Source organism: Lacerta agilis, chromosome 13 (assembly GCF_009819535.1).
Source record: "Lacerta agilis isolate rLacAgi1 chromosome 13, rLacAgi1.pri, whole genome shotgun sequence".
In the NCBI taxonomy this organism is placed as follows: Eukaryota; Metazoa; Chordata; class Lepidosauria; order Squamata; family Lacertidae; genus Lacerta; species Lacerta agilis.
Window position 1 is genome coordinate 27,684,956 of NC_046324.1, and position 26,338 is coordinate 27,711,293.

The 26,338-nt window shown below is 50.1% G+C and overlaps 1 protein-coding gene and 1 non-coding gene across 2 annotated transcripts; one reads left to right on the forward strand and one right to left on the reverse strand.

Moving 5' to 3' along the window:
• Positions 1-5,273: 5,273 nt before the first annotated feature.
• On the reverse strand, positions 5,274-5,340 carry TRNAA-UGC. The gene has a single exon. It is a non-coding gene; the product is annotated as a tRNA-Ala (tRNA).
• A 6,091-nt stretch (positions 5,341-11,431) lies between these two features.
• On the forward strand, positions 11,432-25,820 carry LOC117057119 (heparan sulfate glucosamine 3-O-sulfotransferase 2). Its single transcript, XM_033167912.1, has 2 exons — positions 11,432-11,504; positions 25,184-25,820. Exon 2 carries the CDS (start codon positions 25,191-25,193, stop codon positions 25,803-25,805), a length of 615 nt encoding a protein of 204 aa, XP_033023803.1. The 5' UTR covers positions 11,432-11,504; positions 25,184-25,190; the 3' UTR covers positions 25,806-25,820.
• Positions 25,821-26,338: the final 518 nt, after the last annotated feature.

The window sequence follows — 26,338 nt, forward strand, 5'->3', positions numbered from 1 at the left end:
CACAGGTTTGAGCCCGATGTTGGGCAAAAGATTCCTGCATTGCAGGGAGTTAGATCATTAGATGAGCCTTGGGGTCCTTTCTGACTCTACAATTTTATGATTCTATGATAGGGTGCAGGACTCGGTAGGCCATTGGGCTGATGGAGAAGGAGAAGGAGAAGGAGAAGGAGAAGGAGAAGGAGAAGGAGAAGGAGGAGGAGGAGAAGGAGAAGGAGGAGGAGAAGGAGAAGGAGGAGAAGGAGAAGGAGAAGGAGAAGGAGAAGGAGAAGGAGAAGAAGAAGAAGAAGAAGAAGAAGAAGAAGAAGAAGAAGAAGAAGAAGAAGAAAGATAGCATGGCTTGCAAACTGTTGATTATTCTCACTCAATTCAAGCAACAGGAATATATATATATATTTGCATCTAGATCCATTGTCAAGCCAAATGCCTGGAGCCAGCCTTCCAATGGAAGTGTGTCAAATACCAGCAGCGGATTCCAGGTTGGGGGGGAGGGGCCTACACTTTCTACTTCTGAGCTGTAGCTCAGGAGTCTCTCTGTATGTGCATGCCTATGAGAGTGCCCTCTTTTGTTTTTCTCTTCAGCTGTGAAAACATCCCAGTGCTGCAAATGGCTGGGCTCTGGTGCCTTGTAGGCAGCTGGTTTGGTGTCTGTGGGGGGAGCCCTGCTGCTGCAGCAAAGAGCCCATGACTGAAGCACGCACTTTGCTGAGAAAATCAAGGAGCAGATGGATTAGGGGATTAGGAACAGAATTAATTACTAATGACTTGTGTGGACCTCCTATTCTTGGCAGTCATGACTTTGCTACACAGAGCAGTCCTGTGCTCGAGGTCCTCTGTGAGGACAGCAGGTTGGGGTGGGAGTAGGAGCAGTCTCACCCACCCCACATCCCACCCCACACACCATAAGCCCCCTTTTGCTTTCCCCCCACCCCATCCCTTGAATGTCTCGGCAATCCCAGCAAATCTTCATAGTGTGTTTATTCTCAAGGCCCTCTTGGGATGTTGGTTACAGCAGGGAGCAGCTCTGTGTCCGCAGGATGCAGCTGCCCTTTGCTTCCTTGTGATTTCTGAACATTTCCCCTGAGATTCTCTCTCTCTCTCTCTCCAGTGATGACCCTTCCCCAGGATCCTGGCCCTCCTACATGGACCACCTCTCATAATAAGGGAATGATCTGGGCAGAGCCAGAAGCTCAGGGAGCCTTCTTCAAAAGTTCCTGCTGACTTCCTCCGAGTAATTCTGTTTCAATTGGCTGCAGAGAATCCCACTTGCTAGCAGGAGAGCAATTTGCCTCTAGCATTATGAAGACTGCTGCTGCAGAGGAATAGCTCATTCGCTGCACCCCCACACCCCAATAAAGAAGGGCCTGGAGATGCAGCCCAAGGAGGAAAGTTGAGAGGCCAGGGTTCAAATCTCCACTCAACTATGAAACCCACAGGGTGACCTTGGAGGCCAGTCACTGCCTCTCTGCCTAACCTACCTCACAGGACTCTTGTGGGGATTAACTGAGGAGGGGAGAACCATGTATGCCACCTTGAGGTCCTTGGGAGGGAAGGTGGGGTAGAAATGCATTAAATAAATACAAATAAATAAATAAAAATTATGGTGCCAATACAAGGGCTGGCCCTCCCATTGGACAAAGGGAGTCTGACCCCTCAGGGAGCAGGTGTAGCAGCCCTCTGGCCTTCCTTGCCATTCTCCTCCATTGGAAGGCAGAGCTAGGTGTGCCACCCATGAGGCCTGCCCTGCGTCCCCCAAAGGAGCCAGCTGCCCTCAGGGGGAGGAGACCATCCTCTTGCCAAGGCAGAAGATTCAACTCCCAGTCTGGTCGGATTCTGTGAACTGCAGCGTGAGTCAGTTGCCCTCTTGCCCTTTGCCTGAGAGAACAAAATGCTTTGAGTCAGCCAACGGCTAAGCCTCCCTTCTCCTACAGCAATCCTTTCCTGCCCCCGCCCCCAGTAAATTCTTCCTTTTCCTCCAGGCCTGCCCACCCACCCAAAACCAAGCCCAGTCAAGACCGACACAGCTCTAATTGGTATCAAGCTGGCTGGGGGTCTCTAATTAGTGAGCCTATTGAACTCTGCTCAGCTTTGGGACACAATTAAAAGTTTGCCCTAATTAAACCAGGGTAATTAATAAAGCTGAAATTTCTCAGAGAGTAATTAATCAAGGAATTCAGAACAAATCAATGTGGGCAGAGAGAAGCATAGAAATGAGGGAGAAGCTGCAGAGAAAGAGGGAGGGAGGGAGGAGTGTAGTTTGCCCTACTCAGTAACATAGGAAGGTCCTTTATGCCAAGTCAGCTGGGCCATCTAACTCAGTATTGCCAGCACTGACTGGCAGCTGCTCTCCAGGGGTTCAAGCAAAGTGGTTTTCCCAGGCAAACTGGGAACTGAACCTGGGACCTTCTGCATGCAAAACAGGGGCTCTCCCATAGAGCCATAGCACCAGTCCCCTTCCATCCCAATATCCTGGGGGTCAGGGCACTTAGAAGATAACATGAGAGCATCAGAAGAGCCTGTGGAACAGGCAGAAGGCCCATCTAGTCCAGCATCCTGTTCTTGCAGTGGCCAACCAGATGCAGGACCCAAGCACAGCACCAGCATCTCTGCCCACTTGTGATTCCCAGCAACTGGCATTATTCAGAGGCGTTTACTGCCTCTGACAGTGGAGGTAGAACATTATCCTCTGTGAATTTGTCAAACCCCTGTTAAAAGCCATATAAAGTTAGAGGCCATGACCACATCCTGTGGGAATGAATTCCCTGTGCACAGTACTTCCTTTTGTCTATGCTGACTTTCCCATCAATTCTGCTTCATTGGATGGCCCTGCTGGGTTCCAGTAGTAAAAGGAAGATAAACTTCTTTTCTATCTGCTACTTCCACATCACTTATAATTCTATACACCTCTCTCATGCCTCCTCTGAGCCAGGGTTCAGCAGCAGGCAGACACATAGACACATACCAGGGAACCGGTGGCCTAATGCTAAAGAAATGAGGGCAGCCAACGCAGAGGCACACCAGGGAACTAGATGGGAAGGAGCAGGGATGCCTTCCTGGGGGACTTAATTCCAAGCATCCTCCCGGGAGAGGCTTCATTAGAAACCCTGGAGAGCAGCTGCCAGTCAGTGTAGACAATATTGAGCTATATGAACCAATAGCATATGGCAGCTTCCCGCACTAAGAAGGGCTGCAGTTCAATGGTAGAGCCCCTGCTTTCCATGCAGAAGGTCCCAACTTCAATCCCCAGTAGCATCTCCAAGTATGGCTGGAGAGATGCTACCAATCAGTGTAGGCAATTACGGTATGAGCCAGGTGGTTTGCCTGATTCAGTACAAGGCAGCTTCCTCTGTTCCTTCCTATGTTTCATAGCTCAGTGGTAGAGCCCTGCATTAAGTAAATAAAAACAAATGCAGAAGGTCCCAGATTCAGTCACCAACGGCATCTCAAGATAGGGCTGGGAATGTCTCCTGCCTCAAACCCTGGAGGGATGCTGCCAGTCTGTGAAGGCAATACTGAGCCAGACAAATGAAGGGTCTGCCTAATCCAGTGCAAGCCAGCTTCTGATGTTCCTTTGGGGGAATGGATATGGGAAGCTTAATCACAGCAGTGCTACAGCCAGCATCAGTTTTCCTCATGAAAGGGAAACGTGTGACTTTGATTCCTGGTCCACTATAAACAGGACTTGATTAAATATTGTGCTTCATCTCCACCCACCCACCTATTTTGCAAACCATCACTGTGTTCCCCCCCCTCCCCTCCCTTCCAGCACTGAGCCATCATTAATCAGGAGAGAACGAGGATCTGGGTGTGGCCTGGAGACTCTCGCTTTGATTTGGCGAGTTCTGAAGCCACTTTGTTCTCTTTGCAAGCCTATTAAAAACAGAGGCAGGATTTTGACAAAAGGCACTTGCTCATCTGAAGTAGCTTTTTTTGAGGAAAATTGCCTCTGGCAGCTGCTTCATCGAGGCACCGCAGCAAATGAAGTGTGGAGCCAGGGGAGACCTGCCGGGGTTAGAGAATCATAGAATTGTAGAGTTAGAAGGTACCAAAAGGGTCATCTGGTCCAACCCCCTGCAGTGAAGGAATCGCAGCTAAGGGCAGAGATGCCTACAAGAGTCACAGACCCAGCAAGAGAGAGGCCTCAGGGCCAAGCCTCTACCGTCCACTATCCGAGGCCCAGAGCTAAGCCCATAGATATCTCTCTCACACACATGCACACTATAGGCAGTAGCGTTTGCCTACCAGGTGCCTCCCTCCAGATGTTTCACACTGCAATGCTCATCCTAGTGCCCATGCTGTCCGGGGCTTTTTAGAATCCAAAACATCTGGCGGGTCCAGGCTGGGCAAGGAGACTATACAGCCGTCCATCCAGTTAACAGCTTCCCCCCAGCTGTTCCATCAAGGGACCTAGCTTAACACAACACGCGAGATGTGGTTTGAATTGGGGGGAGGGGGGTCCAAGGAAGGCCCAAACCAACCCTGGCATGCCAGGTATGTTGAGAACTTAGGTGCTCAGCGCCAGCTTCAGACAACATCCCAGACCAATGGAGGCCGGTCTATTAAGGTGGATGGGTCAGTGACCCACCAATTTCAGTCTTTCTTCAACCAGCGTCCACCTGCCTGCTGTCTTCCTAGCAACCAGTCCAGAGAGTGGCACTGCCTGCCAGCTTCCTCAGTCTTGGTTATAACCCTTTATAGAAGTCAGGGTGGGAGAGAGAGAGCATAAAACTAGAATGCTCAGTCTGACATTGGTTCTGCTTTCTTTGTGCTCCCTGCCTTAGCAGGAGAGAGGGGAGCTGAAGCTGCTATATCAGGGGTCAGCAAACTTACCGTGCCTTGGGCCGGTGTCTCCAGTGTCAATTGTGTGGTGGGCCGGAGGGCGGGGTAGCGCGCGCCCATATGTGTGTGCACACGCTACTTCGGGTGCACTTCCGGGTCAGAGGAGCACCGGAAATAGCTTGTGCACATGTGCACGGGCCTCCTCCGACCCAGATGTGCACCGGAAATAATGCTTGCTCATGCGCACAAGCTATTTCTGGTGCTCCTCCAACCCAGAAGTGGGCAGCCGCACTGGTAAAAGTGGGCGGAGGGAGTTGCTGCAGGCCATATAAAAGAGGCCCTTGGGCCAGATACAGCCCGCAGGCCTTAGTTTGGAGACCTCTGTGCTATATACTGAGTCAGACCAAACGGTCTACCTAGCTCAGCATTGTTGCTTGGATTGGCAGCAATGGCTCTCCAGGGTTTCAGGCAGGGACAATCCTAGCCCTACGTGGAGATGCTGCCAGGGATTGAACCTGGGACCTTCTGCATGCAAAGCAGATGCTCTGCCACTGAGCTAACAGCCCTGGCCTTCCACCCCCGTGTCAGTCCCAGTGAGTACCAGTTAACAAGGCCACTGAGAGGCAAGCCAGATGAGACCCTGCCACTTTAACGTAGGAGTGGCCATTGAAGGGGGTTCCAACTGAAGTGCTGGGAGGGCTCTCTGTACTGTTTTCCCAATGGGAATTGTGCCCAGAACCGCTAGGTGCCCCATGGAGCAAGGATCACCTGGCAGAGTGGGAAGAGTTAACTGTCCTCAAGTGCCTCCCAAATCTAGATTATTCCTTCTTCATAGCTGCTATTTAGACTATAGAGAGGAGAGAGAAGGAACCCTGCTCACCTTCTCATTTTGCCATGAGATGTTGCTGTCCAAAATCAAAGATCTAAATTGGGGTGAGAGTGGGGGCTTCAGACCGGGGGGCATCCAAATGCAGCTCTCTGTCTGGCCCTTTGGACTATTGCTTGTGATTCCCAGCTACTGGCACCACTCAGAAGCATACAGTCTCTGACAGTGGAAGAGAGCATAGCCTTTGTGGCTTGTAGCCATTGATAGCCCTCCCTTCCATGAATTTGTCTAATCCTCTTTTAAACCCATCCAGGTAGACAGCAGCCCTGCCTCCTGTGGAAGGGAGTTCCATCATTTACCTATGTGCTGTGTGAAGAAGTCTTGTCCATGCAAAGGCAGGGTCTGTCCAGGAGCCTGGAATTCACACTTAGTGTGTCTCTGGCGTAGCTAATTTGTTTTTTTTTTTCCTTCCTTCCACCTTGTGCCGACTGGAAGGCTCCTCCTTTTGGGCAGCTGCCTTAATGCTCCCTATTTTTAGGGGATAACAGAAATCCAAGAACAAAATGCAAGAAAATCCGCTTGGGCACCCATTTCTCATCAAAGCCCCCTTCCCCACCTAACGAGCTGCGGAGCGCTCTTAATGAGCTGCATAAAAGCAATCAAGGTGTGATTAGTGGATCCTTCTGTGTTGGGATCCTTTTGCAGCTCCCAGCTGGGAAGGATGAGGCTGTTAGATGCTGCATTTAAATTAGCAATAGGGGAACTTCAAACAATTTCCTGCTTCCATATTGATTGTGGAATGCCACCAAATGCTTATCTTATATACACCTCTCTGGTCTGGCCATGCGGGGTGGGGGGTGGGGGGGAGGGAGGCTGGAGAAGTTCCTCTGGACAGAATCACCATGTGGAGCACCCCACAACTTGGCTACCAAGGGGTTGCTTTCACTTCAGCCTCAGTGGTGCCACTCCAAATTAGTCCAGCCAGCATCATCTTGGTGGTGCTAAGCATAGATGCTTCTAAGGAGTGTAGCACTGAGCATGGCACTCTAGATTTAGGACAAGCAACCCCAGATGCTGTCCTCACAAAGATGGCCTTCGCCTGCAAACATACTCCATCGCCCAGAGGCATGTTAGCAAACGTGCCACTCATGTTCACACCCATGTATAATTTTGCTTAGGCGTATTTGCAAACTTGAGCTCTTTTCCAGTCATACCATATGTGCAACTTGTGTGTTGGCCTGTTTTCTCTGCTACACTTGGACCAGCCCTGATGAGGATGCCTGCCTGGTTGCCTGGGCTCTGGAGACAGAAATCAGCCTCCTCTTGGTGGCTCAGGGGAACATAGGGAGACAAGGGCACCTCTGCCATTGGCCTTCCCCACTCTCGGCACTCAACAGCCATGAAGATGGTCAAGGACTCATAAGAAGCTGCCTTATTTCCAGTCAACATTGACTAGCAGTGAGTGGCTCTGCAAAGCTGGCAGCAGGGGTCTTCCCCAGCCCTACCTGGAGGTGTCATTAGTGGGGATTGAACCGGGGACCTGGTGGGTGTCAAGCAGATTCTCTACCCACTGAGCTACTGTGGCCCTTCTACATCACTGCCTTACTTCTATGAAGGCTGCCCCAATTGCAGGACACTCCCCATTCACTTAAGTGCTGCGTGCCCCAAGACCATTTGGGGGTGGAGGCTTTTGGGGACAGACCCCCTTGCCTGGAAAAGTTGGGGTCTCTCTCACACAGTGGTGGACCTATGTTTTTGGGGCCCTGAACTCTTATGGGGACCCATTTGCAACCAACAACAAGGTCTGGGTAACCCCTGTTATCTTCTTCGACGGGGTTGTTTACAACAACATTTACAGCATCTATGCTACTGACTCTCAAACTTCGGAATTGTTGAAATACATACAGCAAAAAGTCATGAGACTCAAATTGCATCTACTAGACCCATTTTTTTTTTTAAGTAAGATGGAATAAAGCTGCTTCTGGGGTCCCTCCAGAATTAGAGGCCCTGAAACTTAAACTTCTTTACTTTCATAGGAGATTTCCCCTGCTCTCACGCTGCCATTGACCTTCTTAGGTGCTCTGTGCAGGGTGGGGAGCCACTCTTGGGGCAGGAGTGGACCTTCTTTTGCCAGGTGCAGGGACTCAACATCACCTACATAGGTGAAGGGCATAGGAAGCTGCCTTATACCAAGCCACTCTGTTTTCCCATCTAGCCCCAGCATTATCTGCTCTGGCTGACAGTCACTCTGCAGGGTTGTCCCAGGCAGAGAAGGACCTTCCCTGCATCCCCTGCTGGCTCATCTTCTTTAACTGGAGATGCTGCCACTGGGGAGTCAACTTGGAGGCGGTGGGCCTTTTGCGTCAAAAGCAGGTATTCTGCCTGCTCCTGTGCACTGATCCCTCCTTAGGGCTAACCTGCCCAATTCTACCCCATTTGGTTCTGCCCTAAATGTACTAAAAAGTCAACGGGAGGCATTTGCTGCTGCCGGCGCCACCCCCTGCCCCAACCACAACAGCCACTTGGAGCACCCAGCGCACTGAGAGGCTTCCATTGGTTTCGTTAGGGTCTTTATCGCATCAGTGACAGATATGGGAGGATTAAACCGGAGTAATCTCTGTAATCTACTCAGAAAGATTAAAGCTCTTTCCTCCCTCCCCCCTCCCTCCACTACACCCACAAACAACTTTATCCCTTTCATTTCAGGGCTCTGCTCAAAGTGATTACATTGCAGGAGAAAGGGGGGGGGCAGAGAGGTACACCATTTAGCTTTCCAGAGCATGTTCAGTCCTGCTTAAAGTCATGTTTCCTAAGCAGCCCCGGCCAGGCCCAGGGAATCTGACCTTGGCAGGGAATGACAATTTAAGTCCGCAAACAGTTTGTCTTGGGAGTCCAAATTCAATTCATTGTCTCTGACCTAGGAAGGGAAGTCTGCCTGTCTCCACAAGAGCTGCTTTGTCAGTCACTTTCGGACATTATATTAAGTCTCACAAATACATGTGCATGAGGTTCAATTGCTGAAAGACAGTTTTCTTTTTTGTTCTATTCCATATAGGGGTGTGTTGGGGTGTTTTTTGTAGGGAACACAACTGGGTAGAAAAATAGGATAGTGATTGATTATTTAGTTTCTATATATATAGATTGTGTGTGTGTGTGTGTGTGTGTTCTATATATACAGGCGTCTCCCCACTTACATGGGGGAGTTACGTTCCCAGGTACCACGTGTATATGTGAAATTGTGTATAGTGGCAAAGGCAATCTAAAAAGCCAAACTCCACCAAAATAACTCCCTCCAAACCTCCTTTCTCAAACTTCAGCTCTCCTCAGGCCTCCAAGGTTGGTGCAATGGTTCATAGGATTGCAGGTGCAAAAGCTCTTGGGATTGCTAGCCATTTCCCCACCCTTTTCACACCATTTTTGCAGTTTTCCCATTCTTTGGGGGCCGTTTTTGCCCTTTTCGTGCCTTTTGCAGTTTAAAATGATTTATTTAATTATTTCCTAGCACCATGCGTATATGCGACCACGCGCAAGTAAAACGTACATAAGCTGGGAGGCACCTGTATTAAAAATAACTCTGAGCAGTGTACAGGAAACTGAAGCAGCAGCAGAATTAAAAAAAATTGCAAAAGGGCATCAGATGATGAATGCAGAGTCCAGGATGTTTTATATGGGGAGAGGCAGTCCTTGAGGTATTGCGATCCTGAGCTATTGAAGGCTTTATAGGTCAAAACTGTGGGAATGCTTAGGGATGCAGGAGAGGATATATTGTTTAAGATATCCTATTCCAACTTGTGTTTACAAGTCCCAGAAATTAGCAGAGTTCTCATTCCCCCTTTTAAACACACACGCAGCGGAAAGCTTGCTCAGGTTCGTTAAAACATCTGTAATAAATGTCCTGGTATTTTCCCCATTAATCCCTCTCAAAATAAGACAATACACAGTCTTCTATAAAAGCATAAAACGTTTACTCACGAGAAATCATCTGTTCACAATTGGATCCCAGAGGCAGACTTAAACTTAGTAAAAGTAACATTTACTCAGGAGACTGTTCCATAAGGGAAAAACAGTCCCTTTGTGTTGGACCCTCATAGCGATGTTGTTCCTTTGAGAATGGCGTCCAAAAGAGAGAGAAAGATGGAGTGTGGTCCCTTTGGTTTTGTGTTAAGCTGCCCAGGTGAGACCACACCCATCTCCTGTTACACAGAGGAAGTCTATTCCAGCCCAGGGGAAATAGCGAGTTCCTACTGGCTGGCCTAGAGTTCCCTTTCTATGTCCACTCTAGCAATGTTGTGTTTGACTGCTCCTGCGTTTTACATCCCACAAAAACTAGCACTTTGAATTGGGCCTGGAAGCTAACTGGCAGCCAGGGCAGTCAGGCCAGGATTGGTGTAATATGCTCAAACTGTCTCACCCAAGTAAGCAACCTGGCCACTGAATTCTGATGCTGCAGGGCAGAGAATCTGTTGTTTCCAGGCAGAGTGAAGCGCCAACAGCCACACCACTGTGCCCAGGATTTCTTGGCCTCACAGCCACCAGATCAGGAAACCCTGCTACCTCATCTCAGGTGGGTTTAGCACAAAATCACTTTGTACATCCTCAGAGGCACTCATTCCTAGGCTGTTGCATTGTGCCTTGGTGTGCCCAGACCCCAGTCAAGCCCTCCTGGCTCCTTAAGACTGGTACTTGCTCCAGGGTCATACCCTACCCCATGAGAGCATCTAAGAATGAAAGAACATAAGTAGATCCCTGCTGGGTCAGGCCAAAAGGGGCCTATCCAGTCCGGCATCCTGGTCTCCAGAACCGTCTCTTGTGAGATCAACTTGGCCAGGCTGGCAGAAGCACCACCGGACCCAGGCAGAAACCTCTCTTCCTCGCCTCCTTCCTCCTCCTCCTCACCCTCTTCTCCTGCTGTGAAACATTTGACAGCTTTGATCTGCCTCTCGCCAGAGCCTGAAGAAGATATCAAGGCTCCTGCGGTTGCCTTTAATCTTATTTGCTCTCTGCAGAATTGCTTGGCGCCGCTGCTGGCTGCTCCCCCGGGACCTTGCAGCCCGGCCCTGGCGCTGTCCTCCCGCAGGTGAACATCCAGGAGCAAGCAAGGCCTGCACCTTCTGCACTTCCTTGCCCCTCCCCACCCATTCAGCCGTTCGTGTGTGTGTGTGTGTGTGTGTGTGTGGTCGTTAATACCCGGGCAAGGGCCGCCGTTGGGCGCTCTTTGTGCGTCTTCAATTCCTTATTTGGCATGTCTCCTATTGCTCCGCTGCCACCAAAGCAGCCCTCGGAGCGCTGCGCCGCATGCAAAACGATCCAGAGCGCCACCGAGACAGCAGAAAGCCTCGCTTTTCAAAATCAATACAATTCTGCAATGAAGAAGCCGGAGGAAGGAGGCGGCACCTCGAGCCACCAGTAGCTTCGGGGGCTCACGCTCTCCCCTGCCCTGCCCTCAGCAGCCTCTCGCAGTCTTGAAAACCTGCTTTACAAGCGCAAAGTCCCAGGTTCGATCCTTGCAGCCGCCTGCACACAAAAGACTCTCGGAGGTTCCCGGGCTGTGAAAGGCCCGAGGCCTCGGTGACAGGCTAGGCTGGTCAGCTTCGCGCGTTGTGCTAAAAAAACAACCCGGCTCTATTGGGGGCATTAGCGTGTCACTGAGGCGGAGCGCAAAGATGGGTGTCATCCTAAGGGTGCTTCACAAAGCGCAGGATGCGTCCTCCTCCGATTGGAGGCTGCGCGCACTGCGCTGGCGAGGCGGTGCGCGAGAAGGACCAGGCCAGCTCAGGCAAGCTGCGAAGGAGTGCGTAATGTTGGTGGCCCTGGGGAGGAGGAGGAAGGCAGAGCGCGGAGCAGAAGGCTGCATCGGCAGCCCCGGAGCCTCCTTGCGCAAAGGAGCCAACTGCTTGTCCGGGTAAGCGTGCCCAAGCCCCCTACAAGAGACCGAACATGTCTGCAAATTGGTTAAGATATATGGACATATTGCAGCAGGAAGGGGACTCTTTTAAGCTAAAAAGCTACGATCAAGTGAAAAGTCAGGTCCCCGACTGGCTGCATTATCATCAGGTATATGAAACATTCAAAATGGACAAAAAAGTTGGTTTTCAAGTAGAAAAATCAAAACTGGAAACAGAACTGATAGAATCGAACTTTAAAAACCTTTCCAAAATGTATAATCTTTTGCTAGAGTGGCATACGAAAGATGAATTGGTTAAATCGTCAATGATAAATTGGGCGAAAGATATAGGACACAATATTATGATGGATGACTGGGAGGGATTGTGGCAAAAAGGTATTAAATTTACTGCTTGTCATAGTTTAAGAGAAAACATAATGAAAATGGTTTATAGATGGTATTTGACACCAGTTAAGATAGCCAGGATGAATACCAAAATGTCAGATGTATGTTGGAAATGTAAACATGCGAAAGGTACCTTTTTTCATATGTGGTGGTTGTGCCCAGCGGTAAATGCTTTCTGGGATAAGATTTATAACGAACTCAAGAAGGTAATGAAGGTTACCTTTTGTAAGAAACCAGAGGCATTTCTCCTGAGCATAACCAATGAAGAGATACCCAGTCAGGATAGAGTGTTTTTTATGTATGCCACAACAGCAGCTAGAATCTTATTGGCAAGAACATGGAAAGGCGAAGAGATACCAACGGTGGAAGAATGGCAGATGAAGATGATGGAATATATGGAACCCGCAGAGCTGACCGCCAGAATCCGAGACCAGAGGGAGGAGAAGGTGTCAAGGGATTGGAAGAAATTTAAGGATTATTTAGTCAAAACAGTAAAATTGAATATCTGAGCAGAATTAAATAGAATAGCGGCTTTAGTAGATATATGTTAGATAAAATTGTTGGTAAGATATTTTTTGTGTGAAAAATTTAATTGTTAGGAATTGTGTTAAGATTTGGCGTTAAAGTTAAGATATGATTAAGCAAAGTAAAGTGTATTAAAAATTGAGTTAATGTGATTAGAACAAGATACAAAGCTACCTTGAAGATATATATGATTTTGAAGACAGTGGAGGGAATGGGGGAAGTCCCTCAAAATAGAGAAGATAGTAACAAGAAAAGTAAGAGGATAAATGTTAGTTTAAAGGTTTGTATATGTTTCTTTTTATTGTGATTGTTTGATTATGTTTTTGTATTGTGTTTATGTATTGTATTTTGTATTTTTATATTGTGAATGTTGTTGTTTATGTTATGTTTTCCCTTTGTTTTAATAGAAAATAATAAAATCTTATAAAAAAAAAAAAAAAAAGCGTGCCCAAGCCCACTGGGACTGCCCCAGGGCACAGAGAAGGCACTCTGCGCGTGGCCAGAGGCACCTGGTTCATTTTTAAAGGGAAAACTTTCCCGGGCTGTATGGGGATTGTTTTGGGGTGTTTAAAATTTCAGGAAAGATCATCAATCATAACGAAAACGAAGAAGAGCGTCCTCCGACACCCACTTAGAAAGGGGTATCCCCCATTCCTCCCTTATTCGACTCCTGTGACATGTCCCAGTGCAAGGCTGGGGGAAACTAGGAGTCCAGCCGGGGCTGCGATCTCCACACCGGCTACGGGCGCGTCGGGGGCTCAGCCCGGCGAGGCGGCGGGAGCGTCAGGGCTGCCGCGGGGGCGGCTCCGGCTCGGCTGACGTCAGGCGCCCCTTAAAGCGGGGCCGCAGCAGGAGCGGGGCCGCCAGTGGCGGGCCGCCGAGCTCGCCTGCCTGCCTCTCCGCCCGCCCCGATGCGCTTCCGACGACGGCGCCGGCGAAGGGAGCCGTGGCCCGCCGCGCCCGGCTGCTGGCGATGGAGCCATGGCGCTTAGCCGGCGGCGGCGGCGGCGCTGCCGGGCGCTGGTGCTGGGCGCGCTCCTCTCGCTGGCCGGCACCTACCTCTGCTACAGCCTCCTCCTCTTCTGCTGCGCGCCAGAGCCGGAGTCGCTGGCCAGCGGGGAGGCGGCGGCAGCGGCGGCAGCGAGAGCAGCCTCTCCCCGGACGGCCGCCCGCTGCCTGCCTGCCGCTGCCGCCGCCCGCAAGAAACTTCTGCAGAAGTGGCGCGCCTGCCCGGCTGCAGCCAGCGCCACCGCCACGGCCGGCAACGGCTCCTCCTCGCCGCCTTCGCCACCGCCGCCGCCTGTCTCCCGAAACGTGGGCACCAAGCGGCTCCCGCACGCACTCATCGTGGGCGTCAAGAAAGGTGGCACTCGCGCTGTGCTGGAGTTCATCCGTGGCCATCCGGCCGTGCGCGCCCTCGGCACCGAGCCCCACTTCTTCGACAGGCACTACGAGCGTGGCCTGGAGTGGTACAGGTGAGTGGCGGCACAAGGGGGGGGGTGGCAGAGAGGAGCGGCACTCTATACACGGGCGGGAGTCCCGGGCACTGGCTGAGCCTGGCTGGCAACCCCTCTCAAGGCTAGGTCTACATAGCTCGAATCTCCTTGCCCAAGCCATGACATATGCGCAGCAACGAGTTCTTAGAGCATGTGCAAAGTGCCTGTCCCAAGGCACTGGGGGACTTTCTGCTAATTTCTGGGACTTGTAAACACAAGTTGGAATAGGATATCTTAAACAATATATCTTCTCCTGCATCCCAAAATATTTCCACACTTTCCTCTTCCATGTGTCTTTTGGGCTCATGGGTGCTGGGCGTCAAGTCTTCTCCAGTTCCTTGCAGGCAGCTACCACCACCCCCACCCCCACCCCCCACCCCAGTCTATCCTCCTCTGGAGGCACCTCTCTGGGTGCGCGGAGAGGTTCCGGGAGACTGAGCCCCCGAACCCTGCCATCTTCCAGGGTTACGCAGGCCGAGCACGCCTTTGCACATCAAGAAGGACTCCTAAACTCGCATCCGTGTCTGCCAGCAAAGCGGACTCGTCGGAGGAAAACCCACCTCTCCCTCCCCCCAGCCACCAAAGTCCAGGGGATAGAAGGCTTAAGCTTCTGAATTGTGCAGTGGTTAGCTGCGGAGCTGTTCGCCTCTCTAGGGGCGGGCCTGGCTGGCATTCTGTGTTCTCCAAAATAGAAGCTACCGAGGGAAGTGGGGGAGCATAGGCATGTGGCAGGTGGGGTGAGCTCCCCTGGCCCCCTCCCCTCCCCTCGCCAGTCCACCTCCTCACTGCAGCAAGTCCTGCCTCATTTTGGCCATTTGACAACAGCCCTCATCCAAAGAGGGCCTTCCCACGTGAAATATACCCAAGCCTGCTGTCAGCAGCCAAATACCCTGACGGAGAGTTGAGCTGGACGCTTCGCAAATAGAGACTGGCAGGGGGCTTTGTAAGGGTCAGCAGCCCCGGGGTCATTACACACCATCCCTAGACCTCCTTCCCCTTTTAAAAACATAACTGCTTGTTAAACTTTGCACCCAGGGCATATTGCCCAGACCCCGCTCAACCCACCATCTTAATTTGCTCCAAGGCACAAATCTGCCTGCATCCATTTCTGCTTGTGGCATTGTGGTCTTATGCCCTTTAAAGTACCCACCTGTCAACGCCCAGCTGGCTGGTGATGTACCAGCAGAGGGAGCCTGACTTCCATTTTAGTTAGTCTTGCATTGCATTGCCCAAAAGTTCTTTCTGTTCTCTTTGTGTTGGGTTTTGGGCTTAAGAAATAAAAATGCTCACAACAGCCCTGCAGAGTAGATTAGGTTGTGAACTGCTTGCACAGGTCCACATAACAACTTCAGGACCATATCAGGCATCTGGCACCGGGCCTCCTGCCAGGTTTGAACCCAGCAGCACACCCTGCACAGTGCTGCCACTTTGACTTGGGATCATAGCCACTTCCATCTCCTGTTTTTATGCGGGAAAAGCTCCTCCTGTGCCACAGATCAGGGTGGCATTTAAATCTCCCAGGTGTTCTTGTGCATGCCCCACCTCCACCCCCAGAGCTTCAGCAATGAACAAATGCTTTCTCAGCTCCTTTGCTACCAAGCAAGCGGGCTGAGGGTGCCATCCTGCATTCCACACACACCCGCCAAAAGGAGAAGCCTCTCCTCCTCCCTGGCCCCAGAGTTGCCTGGGAAACCTAATTCCCAGCCCATGTGGGAAATGTGTATCATAAAACTTGCATTCCAAATAAGCTTTACAAATTGTGCTAGAACGTGTGCATAATGTGAGCCTTTTTAGCTGGGGAGCCTGAAGCCAAGAAGAGCTGTTTGTGGACCTTCTCCCCGAGTCTCTGCCTTCAGCTGGGTGTGAAGCCCTTCCAGGAACACATAGATCTTGTTATCCTCGGAGGAACGACGCCTCGGAGAAAGCTGGGGGTGGGTGGGTGGGTGCAGGGGGGGATCCATTTGTAATTTCACTTGCCTGAATGTGTGGGGCAGGAAGTACTGCCAAGCCAAAATGTGCTGGCCTTTGCAGTGGGACTTAGAACCCTTTACACCTGTGTGATCTCAAGGTGTGCTCTTTCCCTGCACATCCCTAGTGAGGTCTCCATTCTTGCCTTCAGGGCACTACTGCTCAGCAGAGGTGTCCTGCCTGCTGGCACAACCCCATCATGCCTGACTAGCTGCCAGCAACACACTGAGTTACACCATTTTTAAAACTAGCCTTCGCCAACATGGCACCCTCCAGATGTTTTTGACTTCATCCCCATCATCTATACAGCCAGCATTGCCTGAAGTCACGGGTGATGGGGACAGATGGTTTATGCAGTCCCTGGGCTGGCCAAGTGTCCTACCTCAGATTCAGTCCAGCTGTCCCTTGGAGGTGGCAGCTGTTCACATAAGTGTATCAATGTGCAGGACTAAGGACAGGATTGGGGAGCAGGAGCTGTGCTGGGAAGCCTCCCTGCCTTGAGAGGAATGATGTACTACCGTCAGGTCATTGCTTGACTGGATTGGGTGAGTGCGTGAAGATCCTTTGCTAAGTTGCACCAATGCCTGGTGGATCAGGGGAATGCTTCAGATATAGACTATCTTTAGTTCAGCAAAGCCTTTTGATATGTTCCCTCTGTTATTCTTGTTAGCAAGCTGGTAATTTGGGTTGGGTGATACTACTGTAGCTTGTTGAAGGACCAAAGAATGGCTATCAGTGGCATCTCATCAACCTGGGGAGAAGCAGGGTGTCACAGGATTCTGTCCTAGGCCCCGTGTTTGAGATCTTTAGAGATTAAATGGGCAAAAGAGGGGAGGGGATGCTTATCAGATTTGCAGAGGATTCCAAACTGGGTGGAGTAGCAAACAGCGCATAAGACAGAAACAGGACCCGATATGCTCTGGATAGGATGGAGAACTAAGGTCAAAACAATCAGAACCAATTTCAACAGCGATAAGTGTAAAGCAGTAAGATTCAGGATGGTTTACCGGCAGTCAATGTGAAAAGGCTCTAGAGGGTTTAATGGAATACAAGCTGAGTATAAGTCAACAGCGTGACAGTGCAGCAAACAAGGCTCATGCCATTCTAGGCTGTATCAACAGAAGCATAATGCCCATGTCTTCTGTTTGGGGTCAGATCTCATGTGGAACATTATTTACAGGTCTGGGTATTGCAGTTTAAGAAGGATACAGATAAACGTGTTCAGAGGAGGGTGACCATGATGATGAGAGGCCTGAAGACCAAGTCCTTTGACGAAAGATTGAAGGAGTTGCATATGTTTAGCCTGGAGAACAGACAATTAACAGGCAATATTGTTGTTGATGTTTTAATTGTATTTATAAAAGTACTTGCATACTGCCTTCTCACAAGGCATCAAGGCACTAGCCATCTTCAAATGTCTGTAGGACCTGAACCAAGGGGTGCAAATGATAAGAAAAAAAAATATTTAGATCATATTTAGAGTGTGAAGGCAGTATAAAGAGTCTGGCAGGGGAACTAAACTGCAGCTGCCTCAGAAGGGTGTGGGCTGTCCTACATTAGGTTGTCACCAACCTCTGCTTAAAAACCTCTATTTGGAAGCTACATTATACTGAGTCAAACCACTGGGCTATGTACCCCAGCAGTGTCTGCACTGACTGGCAGCAACACTGCAGGTTTCAAGCAGGGTGTCTTTCCCTGCCCAATTTGGAGATGCCATCAGGGATTGAACCCGGGACTCACTAAGTTACAGCCCTTTGCTTGAAAGGGATTCTGTTACAGTGGGCTTCCTGCACTGGCAAGGGGTCAGTCTCGATGACCTTTGGGTTCCCTTCCAGCTGTATGATTTTACATGGACAGCCTTGCGTTAAACATTCACCACAAATTATTTCAAGTTAGGTTGTCACGATTTCTACCTTCCCGTACACTGAATGAATGCATTGTGTGGGCAGGTTTATTTGCTGATAATCTACACATGAATTGTAGCAAGCCATGAATAAATATACAAATCAATAAATATATATTTGAGTAAAAAATAAGAAGAAGACTTCAACATGTGCATGGCCCACAATTGGGGGGAGGCTCTGCTTATTTGTCCTCTGGGGGGCCTGCTTTGTGCTCCAATCCATCTCTACCAACCCACAAAACAACATAAGGTGCCCCGGCAGAACCGCTAAATGAGACTTTTCAAGGTTCATGATATTCCTTCAATTTCCAACACATGCCAGAACTGAAAAATAAAGCAAAGTGTGCTGGACTGATTTGGCTCTTGCAAAATGGAGCACCCAACCTGCTCTGGGCATGGCAGGTCTTGTCCTCCTGTGTATAATAGGATGGGCTCGAGTTCCTTTGCCAAGACGGCCTGGAATGCAGCCTTGGCATGGATGCTAACACCTTGAGAGAAGGGCAGAGGGAATGCCAATGGCCTGGTCTGGGATGCTGAGCAGCAAGGAGGTGAACCATCTCCCCACCCCTGGGTAGCCTCCTGACCTTCTGGCCTTCTGGCAAGCCAGTCACCCCTGTTCTGTGTGCTGCTCTTTATGGACAGACATTCAAAGCTGTCTCCTGCTGGCTGGTTCATCTCTCTGCGTGTTCGCTCCTTGAATTGGTTGTGGTCTCAGACTGAGAGCATGCAAGGGTTCTCTCCCCCAAGCCTTGCTGCAGCCTGATATCTCTTCTCTGAAGCTGATGCTGTGCAGCAAACAGATGCTGCTCCTTGCCAGCCCTCTGGTGACTAGCCTGCCCTCCTCTTCCATCACTCTCTCTTTGGGATCTGGCTATCCCCCTACCTGGTTGCCTAACAGACAGTACTCTAAACAGCAGCTGATATTAACAACATCTGCAGAACTTCAACTCTTGCAATCTTATGCACCACCACCTGACTTGCTCCTGAGTGATCATGCCAGCCAGTTCTCTCTCCCTGGGCACGTAACATTTCTTCTAAATGAGCTTTTAATTAAAGAATAATTATTGGAGGATCTGAGTTTGCCTGAAGGGCAGAGGAAGTGCAGCATCTCCACTGCCCACAAAGAGGGAAGGTTTTCTGGGTGCTTTTAATGTCTGCTGAATTGCCAGGGCATGTCCCACCTTCTGCCCCACTGGTAGGAGTGTGCAAAGCTTTTGCTTGGCATTTGGCTTTTTCTGTGGCTTGAGATGCCCCCTTCCCTTTTCTGCTCAGAAGAAAAGCCCTTTTGCAAGCCAATGTGTGCTGTTAGGAGTGTCATGCATTGTCGTGGTCTGTAACTCCTGTAACACTTTCATTTTTCAAAAAAGAAGGGGGGAAAACAACTTATAATTTTTGTTTCTCAGAGACACTTTTGTGGTTTTGCACTAACCAGAGCACCATTTGTTGTGACGAACCTGCACGCGTATTTCTTGCAGGAAAAAATACAGTTATGAGCTTATGGGACTATTGGAAAAGAAGGGAGGAATCAATGACTTATGTCTACTCACAGGTTGGGGTTAAGGTATAATGTTCCTTCTCTTCCATCCCAGCATTGGCTTTTTATTTCTCCACATTTGCTTGGCTGACTAGCCCTGCTCGCCGTCTCCAGTGAGAGGCAGGCAGCATTCTGCCATTCTGGGACCAAGCTTCCTTGGCATAGCCGTGCTGGTTGGCTGTGCTGTAATTCTGTGAAGAAAAACAAAAATTAAAAAGAAACATTTATGGGCATTCTTAACAAATGTGATGAAACTAGGGCTGTCAGTTTCAGTTCTCTCTTCCTTATTTCTTCTAAATCTTAAATTCAGTTCTGCATATTTCCACATCAGTTTGTGAGTTTTTAGGGATTCTTTAGCTATGAGTCTTGCATTGCAGGGGGTTGGACTAGATGGTTGCTTGGGTCCCCTCCAAGTCTACCATTCTATGATTCCATGGATTCTCATGAAAATTCACCAGCCATTTTAGTGCAAAATTCTCCTGATGTGTACATTTTTGCAAAGTACTTTCCCCTTACGAGGCATCGTTGTATGCCATTTTCACTAAATACGTGCATTTTTGTACATGTTATTCCACTGGGCAACTGCATGCAAAATTTGGAGGGGTTCAACTGTCAAAGGATGGTTTGGTGTTTTGGCTTGCATATTGCTTCAGAAAGCGTGGATTATGTGGGCTGGCCTTTAAATGCAGGTGGCTGGGGTCCCTCTTTGCTGGTCAGCCAGGGCCAAAGCCGTTGTCATCTTCCTGGGGAGCTCATGGGCATGGCAAGTTGTGCCACCTGCCTTAACTAGCCAGGCACATCCTTGCCAGCTAAATCACTGGGAATTGGCCCTGCGGCCATCGAGGGATCTGTTTATCTCTCCTGTGAGAATTCCTGCTTTCTGAGCTTGGCTCATGGCGACTCTGGCGCTGAAGGATGGGAGAGAGTGGAGTTTTGCTGTGTGCCGTTTGGGAACCTTGCCAAGCTAAACACTTCATTTTCCTGCTGACAAGTGACTAAGACCCAGGATTATCCCGAAGTCAGCTGGCACGCTCTGCAAGGAGAGACTTGGGTCCCTGCCTGCTCAGTCTTCTGCACACAATGGGGACGACAATGACACAAACAAATATATTTACTCTTCTGTGTTGCAAATGGAACAAGCACCAGCTTGGGTGAATGAATAGGGGGACAGGGGTGGGCAGGAATTCCGGCAGTGCCTTGGGTGGGGCAAAGAGCAATGTACGCAGAAGCCACTCAGATGCACTTTTCAAATCAGCCTGCCTCTGGGAGAGCATTTCTGAACTTGAGTCAAAGGCCCACCACCATGCGGGGGGGGGGGGAGAGTCTTGCACAGGCAAAGGGGTCTCCAGTGCCTGATCCATCCTGTCACAGCCCATAGGGAGAATTAACTCTCCTCCTGAAATAAGCTTTGCCCTGCTGCAGCCCTGCCTAAGGTGACTGAGCAAATCGCACTCAATTTACAAAGGGGAGCAGAAAGGGCATCCAGTCATCTGCCCTTGCGGAGCCAGCTTTTTCTCTGTCAAGTCCTGCTTGCTCACACAAGGAGCATGAACCAAGGCAGGCGGGGGGAGTCTGTAGGGGAGAAGGCAGCCTCTCTGGTACATGGGGCAGCTCTGCAGAGAGGGAATTCCACAACTTATGATCTGCCGCAGGCAATGCCCTCTCCCAGGCAGCTGCCACCAAGTGTTAGGGCGCCAACAAGTTGGCATGCTGAAGTGCAGCAGTCAGAGTCAGATAAGCCGAGGTCGAGCAACCCGGGTCAGAAGCCAGCTGAAGTCAGGTATCAGCACCGGTTCAGGAGAAGCCGAAGTCAGGAACAGTCCAAGTCAGGAACCAGCCAAGTCAGTCAGGAACAAGCCAGGAGTCAGGAACAAGCCAGGAGTCAGGAACACAGGAACAGAACAAGCAAGAGCAACCACGCCCTCAGCACAGAAGTTGCAGGTGCTAGCAAAGGGAGCAGCCAGCCTTTCTTAAGTAGCTGGCCTGTAACCACGTTTCTTACGAGTTGCAGCTGCCTCTAATTGTTCCCTGCGTCTCTCAGCTCTACAGCTGAGAAGGGAGGAGGAGAGGGGCCCTGCCAGTTTCTGTCCTCACAAGGGCCTGATTCTGGCTCAACTTCTTCCTCCTCCTGTTCTGGTCTTTCCCCCTCTCCATCTGACTCTTCCTCTTCTGAGGAGTGCCGCCACCAGTCTTCTCCAGGTATGAACTCCTCCATTTCCCCAGGTTCTTCCGTGGGTGCAGCCTCGCCAGGGGGGGCTTGCCACCACTCCTCCTCATCTGGCTCAACCCTGACACCAAGCTTCCAAGGCTGGTGGAAATACCAGGAGGGCCCCCTCTGCTGATCTTAACACCCGGGTCTGTAGGGAGGAAAGTGACTTCACAGGCATAGGAGTCAACTCCCAGGGGCTGATGTTCCCCCCTTAAAATATTTGAGGGGTTGCCCCCCACAAAATTAATGGCATTGCCATTTAAATGGTGTGTGTGCCACATATTGTGATCGATTATGTGGGGCGGCACTTACATGGCTCCCCCAATATTTTATTCAAGTTGGCACCCCTGCTCTCGGGTATTTGGGGCTTTAAAGACCTAGAATCATAGATTTGGAAGAGACCACAAGGGTCATCCAGTCCAACCCCCTGCCAAGCAGGATACACCATCAAAGCATTCCTGACAGATGGCTGTCAAGCCTCTGTTTAAAGACCTCCAAAGAAGGAGACTCCAGCACACTCCTTGGTAGCAAATTCCACTGCATGAGTACCAGTATCTTAACATGAGTATCTTGACTTAACATGAGTATCTTGAGTTGAGCCTGGAAATGAAGTGGCATAGAGCGCAGAGCTGGTGTTAGCCTTCCCTGCGCCAGGAGGTTTCTAGAGAGGACGTGGCATTCCCTGCCAGCTGTGCCAACAGGGCATGCTGGAGATCAGGAAGCACATCTTACTGCTGCCACCACCCTAGTCAAGTACCTGAGTGGCATGTAGGTTTAATTGGCCTTTTGCTTTGCTCTGAGCCTCATAAATCCAGATTATGAGTCCTATTGTTTAAAGGCTGTCAGCAAGATGCTAATTCAGTGTCAGGCAGCCCCTGCTCCCACTGCTGGGTTTAGATCACAAAAACAGGTTTGGGTCATCCATCAGCGCCAGACAGCTTTATAAGCAGCTCAGCGTTGGTGGGAGATTCATAAAACGGCTGTTTCATTAACGGGCCACCTCTGGGCTTAATAAAGCTCTATTCCGTGAGGAATTTGGTCCATGTATTTAAAAAACAAAAATTACAGGTCCTAATCAATTACAAAAAGTGCAGAATAAACTGCATTAATAAATTAGAGGAGCAGAGCCAAGAGCTCTCAAAATCTGCAGAATGGAATGGTGGCATTTGCAGCCCCTGAGCAACAGAGGAGTGCCAAGGTGGCAAGAAGGGAGGGGAGTTGCAAGCGGAAGAGGAGATAATAAGCAATGGTTTCAGCTGGAGAAAGGGAAAGGTGTGTCTTCCCAGCAACCATGCATCTTGCAGGCTGTGAAAGTCTCCCTGGAGTGGAGAGAAGCCCCGCAGCCTGAAATGCACTTGATTTTGGCTCCTTTGTTTCTCATTTGTCCAATCTTAATTCAAGTTCTCCACATTTCTGCAGGAGTTTACAAATTTATTTTTCAGAAGTTGTCATGAAAATTTACCGCAGGCAAAGCATGTGAGGACTAATAAGGGGATGGCACCTTTGCAGAAGGGCATTGTTTCATTTTTCCATTTATATAAGACTGACAGTTCAAGAGAAAAATAGGGAGACCATTAGTATCCAAGTATCTGGGGAATTATCATCAGTTATTGTTTATTATTCCTTAAGTCCTCTCGACTTGACAAACATGACAGTGCTGACTGTCCTGTTCTGTATTAGATACTTATCGAGAAAGAATGCTATCTTAGTGCAGTCTGCTCTGCTTATTTAATGGTGCTGCTGTTTGACACATGAAAATCATTGTAGCCATCAATAAAAACATAATTGCATGTCTGGATAGGCCCCCAAATGAAGGCCTGACTCTGCACTGCAAAAATACAGGCTCCACTCCACCAGCCTATGGTTGCTGACCCTTTCCCACTAATCCAGGACTTCCACTATTAGAATACACTTCATCTAGTCCTTAATTTAAAAAAAACCATTCCCCATATGCAAATAAAAGAATGTTTCTTTTCTTTTCTTGAATAAATTTTATTGGAATTTAAAAAGAGAAATACAAAGAATATTTTTTAAAAAAATTTCTTTAAGTGATAGATATTATAGATATTTTCTGGATATGGTGATGAAATAATCACTGCCTTGGATAACTTGAATATGGGGCAAGGGAATCCCTTCCATCCCCAGGAAGTCACACTTCTTGTGGCTTTTAAAAAAGATGTCCGCAGCAAGTACTATGGAGACAATGATGTTATAGAAAAGGTTTCATATAAGGACCCATGGAGGGCAGGTGGGAAGTCTAGAGATTTGGAGGAATCTGTAAATGTGGGTGTAAATAGTAGTTTTGCTATAATTATATACTTGTAAAATCAAATAAAAACTATTTTTTAAAAAAATTAAAAAAGTTAAAAGTTAAACAATGGGGGCGGGGAGATGTCCACAGCCGAACCCAAATGGGGATATCTGGACATTTCGCGGCAAAGAAGGGCTTCCAGTCACCTCCTGGCCATGCACAGATGATTGCTGGTTCAAGGGTTGGTGGCAGAGTCCAATGGCCCATCTAATCCATCATCCTCTTCTCACATGGCCAACCAGATACCCCAATGGAAAACCGGCAAGCAGGACCAGAGCACAAGAAAAGTCTCCCCTACTGTGGTTTGCAGCAACTGGCATTCAGAAGCATTGTGGCCTCCAACACTAGAGGGAAGCCATAGACATATTGGCTAGCAGCCATCATATTACAGAAAAATAGAATTGTAGAGTTGGAAGGGTCCCTGTTGGGTTTCAGGGAATCCAATCCCTCCCCTGGTGGCAGCCAAAAAGCTGATAAACGAGAGGAGTTCTTACCACATAATTTATTCAGTATTCACAGAGAGAAACAAAGGAATGAAGTCTCTATTAAATAATGGTGTTGCTCCGAGTAAAGCCCAACCCCCTCTGTCTCTCCTATTCTACATCACCCCTGCGCCAGCTTATCAGAGCTTTCTGCTTCTGAGCTTTCTGTTCTACTACTCTCAATGCCCACTGGCAGAGGAAGGGGGGGATCCGGGGGTGCAGACTGCCCCGAGTGTCATCACTGGGGGAGGGTGACGTGGTGGCTTGGGCAGGTGCCTGCAGGCTCCTCGCTGCCTAAAATGGCAGCGTGGGGTTTGCGCCTGCCCTCCACTTCTCCCTAAGTCACCCTACAGCTGAGGGGGAGGTGTCAGAGAGGCTCCATGCAGCGCGCCCCGCCCCCATGGGCAGCTTGCCCCACCCCTGGCTGCAGGCTGCGCGAGCCGCACCAGGCACCCGAGTGGCTAGTTACGCCACTGTCAATGCCCGCCTAGTTCTGGGAGAGTGGGGCCCAGGAATGCTCTCCAAAGACACTGTCAGCTGTCTCTCCCCTGGTGCTTCTTCGTGTTGTTCCTCTTCCAATATTTCCCAGCTTCTCCTCTCTGCAGCCTCTGAACTATGTCCTTCTGCAAACCACTGTTCTAAATCTATACTGTCCTCCTGTTCTCGGGAAGGTTCAGGAGAAGGGGGAGGGTGGCCCCCACCATTCCTCCTCACCCCAGCCCCTGACAGTCCCCAAGGGTCCTCTACTTCACCCCCCTGCAGTGATAGCCCTCTGCCTCCTTTGGGAGGGAGCCATTTGCGAAGAAACCCTCTCTTTTATTTGCTTTGCAACTGACCTCTGCCTGCGCTGCCTTCCTCTTGCAGGCGCCTGATGCCCCGCACCCTGGAGACCCAGATCACCATGGAGAAGACGCCCAGCTACTTTGTCACGCGGGAAGCCCCCCGGCGGATCTTCAACATGTCTCGGGAGACCAAGCTGATTGTGGTGGTGCGCAACCCAGTGACACGGGCCATCTCTGACTACACCCAGACACTCTCCAAGAAGCCCGACATCCCCACCTTTGAGGGCCTCTCCTTCCGTAACCGCAGCCTGGGCCTGGTGGACACTTCCTGGAGTGCCATCCGCATTGGCCTCTATGCCCTGCACCTGGAGAGCTGGCTCCAGTACTTCCCGCTCTCCCAGATACACTTTGTCAGCGGCGAGCGGCTCATCACCGACCCGGCAGGGGAGATGGGCAAGATCCAGGACTTCCTGGGCATCCAGAGGCTCATCAGCGAGAAGCACTTCTACTTCAACAAGACCAAGGGCTTCCCCTGCTTAAAGAAGGCCACCCCTGGAGGCACATTGCCACGCTGCTTGGGCAAGTCCAAGGGCAGGACTCATGTCCAGATCGACCCTGAGGTCATCGAGCAGCTGCAGGACTTCTACCATCCCTACAATGTCAAATTCTATGAGACGGTTGGCCAAGACTTCCGATGGGAATAAGCACTTGGACAGGGAGCAGCTGTGGGGGGGTTTTTGGGGGGGGAGTTTCATACAAACATAGGAAGCTGCCTTAGACTGAGTCAGACCATTGCTCCATCTAGCTCAGTATTGTCTGCACTGACTGGCAGTAGTGGCTCAACAGGGATTCAGGAAGGAGACATTCCTAACCCTTCCTGGAGATGCCACAGGAGGGGATTGAACCTGGGATCTTCTGCATGCAACGCAGGTTGCTCTGTCACTGAACTACGGTCCTTCCCCTTAGAAATAAAGACCCCAGCCCTCATTATTCTGAATGAACGTAGGAAGCTGCCTTCTGCTGAGTCAGTGTCCATCTAGCTCAGCATTGTCTACACTGACTGGCAGCAATGGCTGTCCAGGGTTTGCAGGCAGAAGTCCCTCCTAACCCTTCCTGGAGAGGCACCATCGGGCATTGAACCAAGAACCTTCTGCTTGCAAGACAGGTGCTCCAACCCCTGAGCTACGGCTCTTCTCCCTCCACCCCCTCCACTGGGCTGCCTTGGCCTTCCTCTTGG

Coding starts and splice junctions, on each gene's coding strand:
- LOC117057119 (XM_033167912.1), top strand. CDS start 25,191: ATGCCCCGCACCCTGGAGACCCAGATCACCATGGAGAAGACGCCCAGC.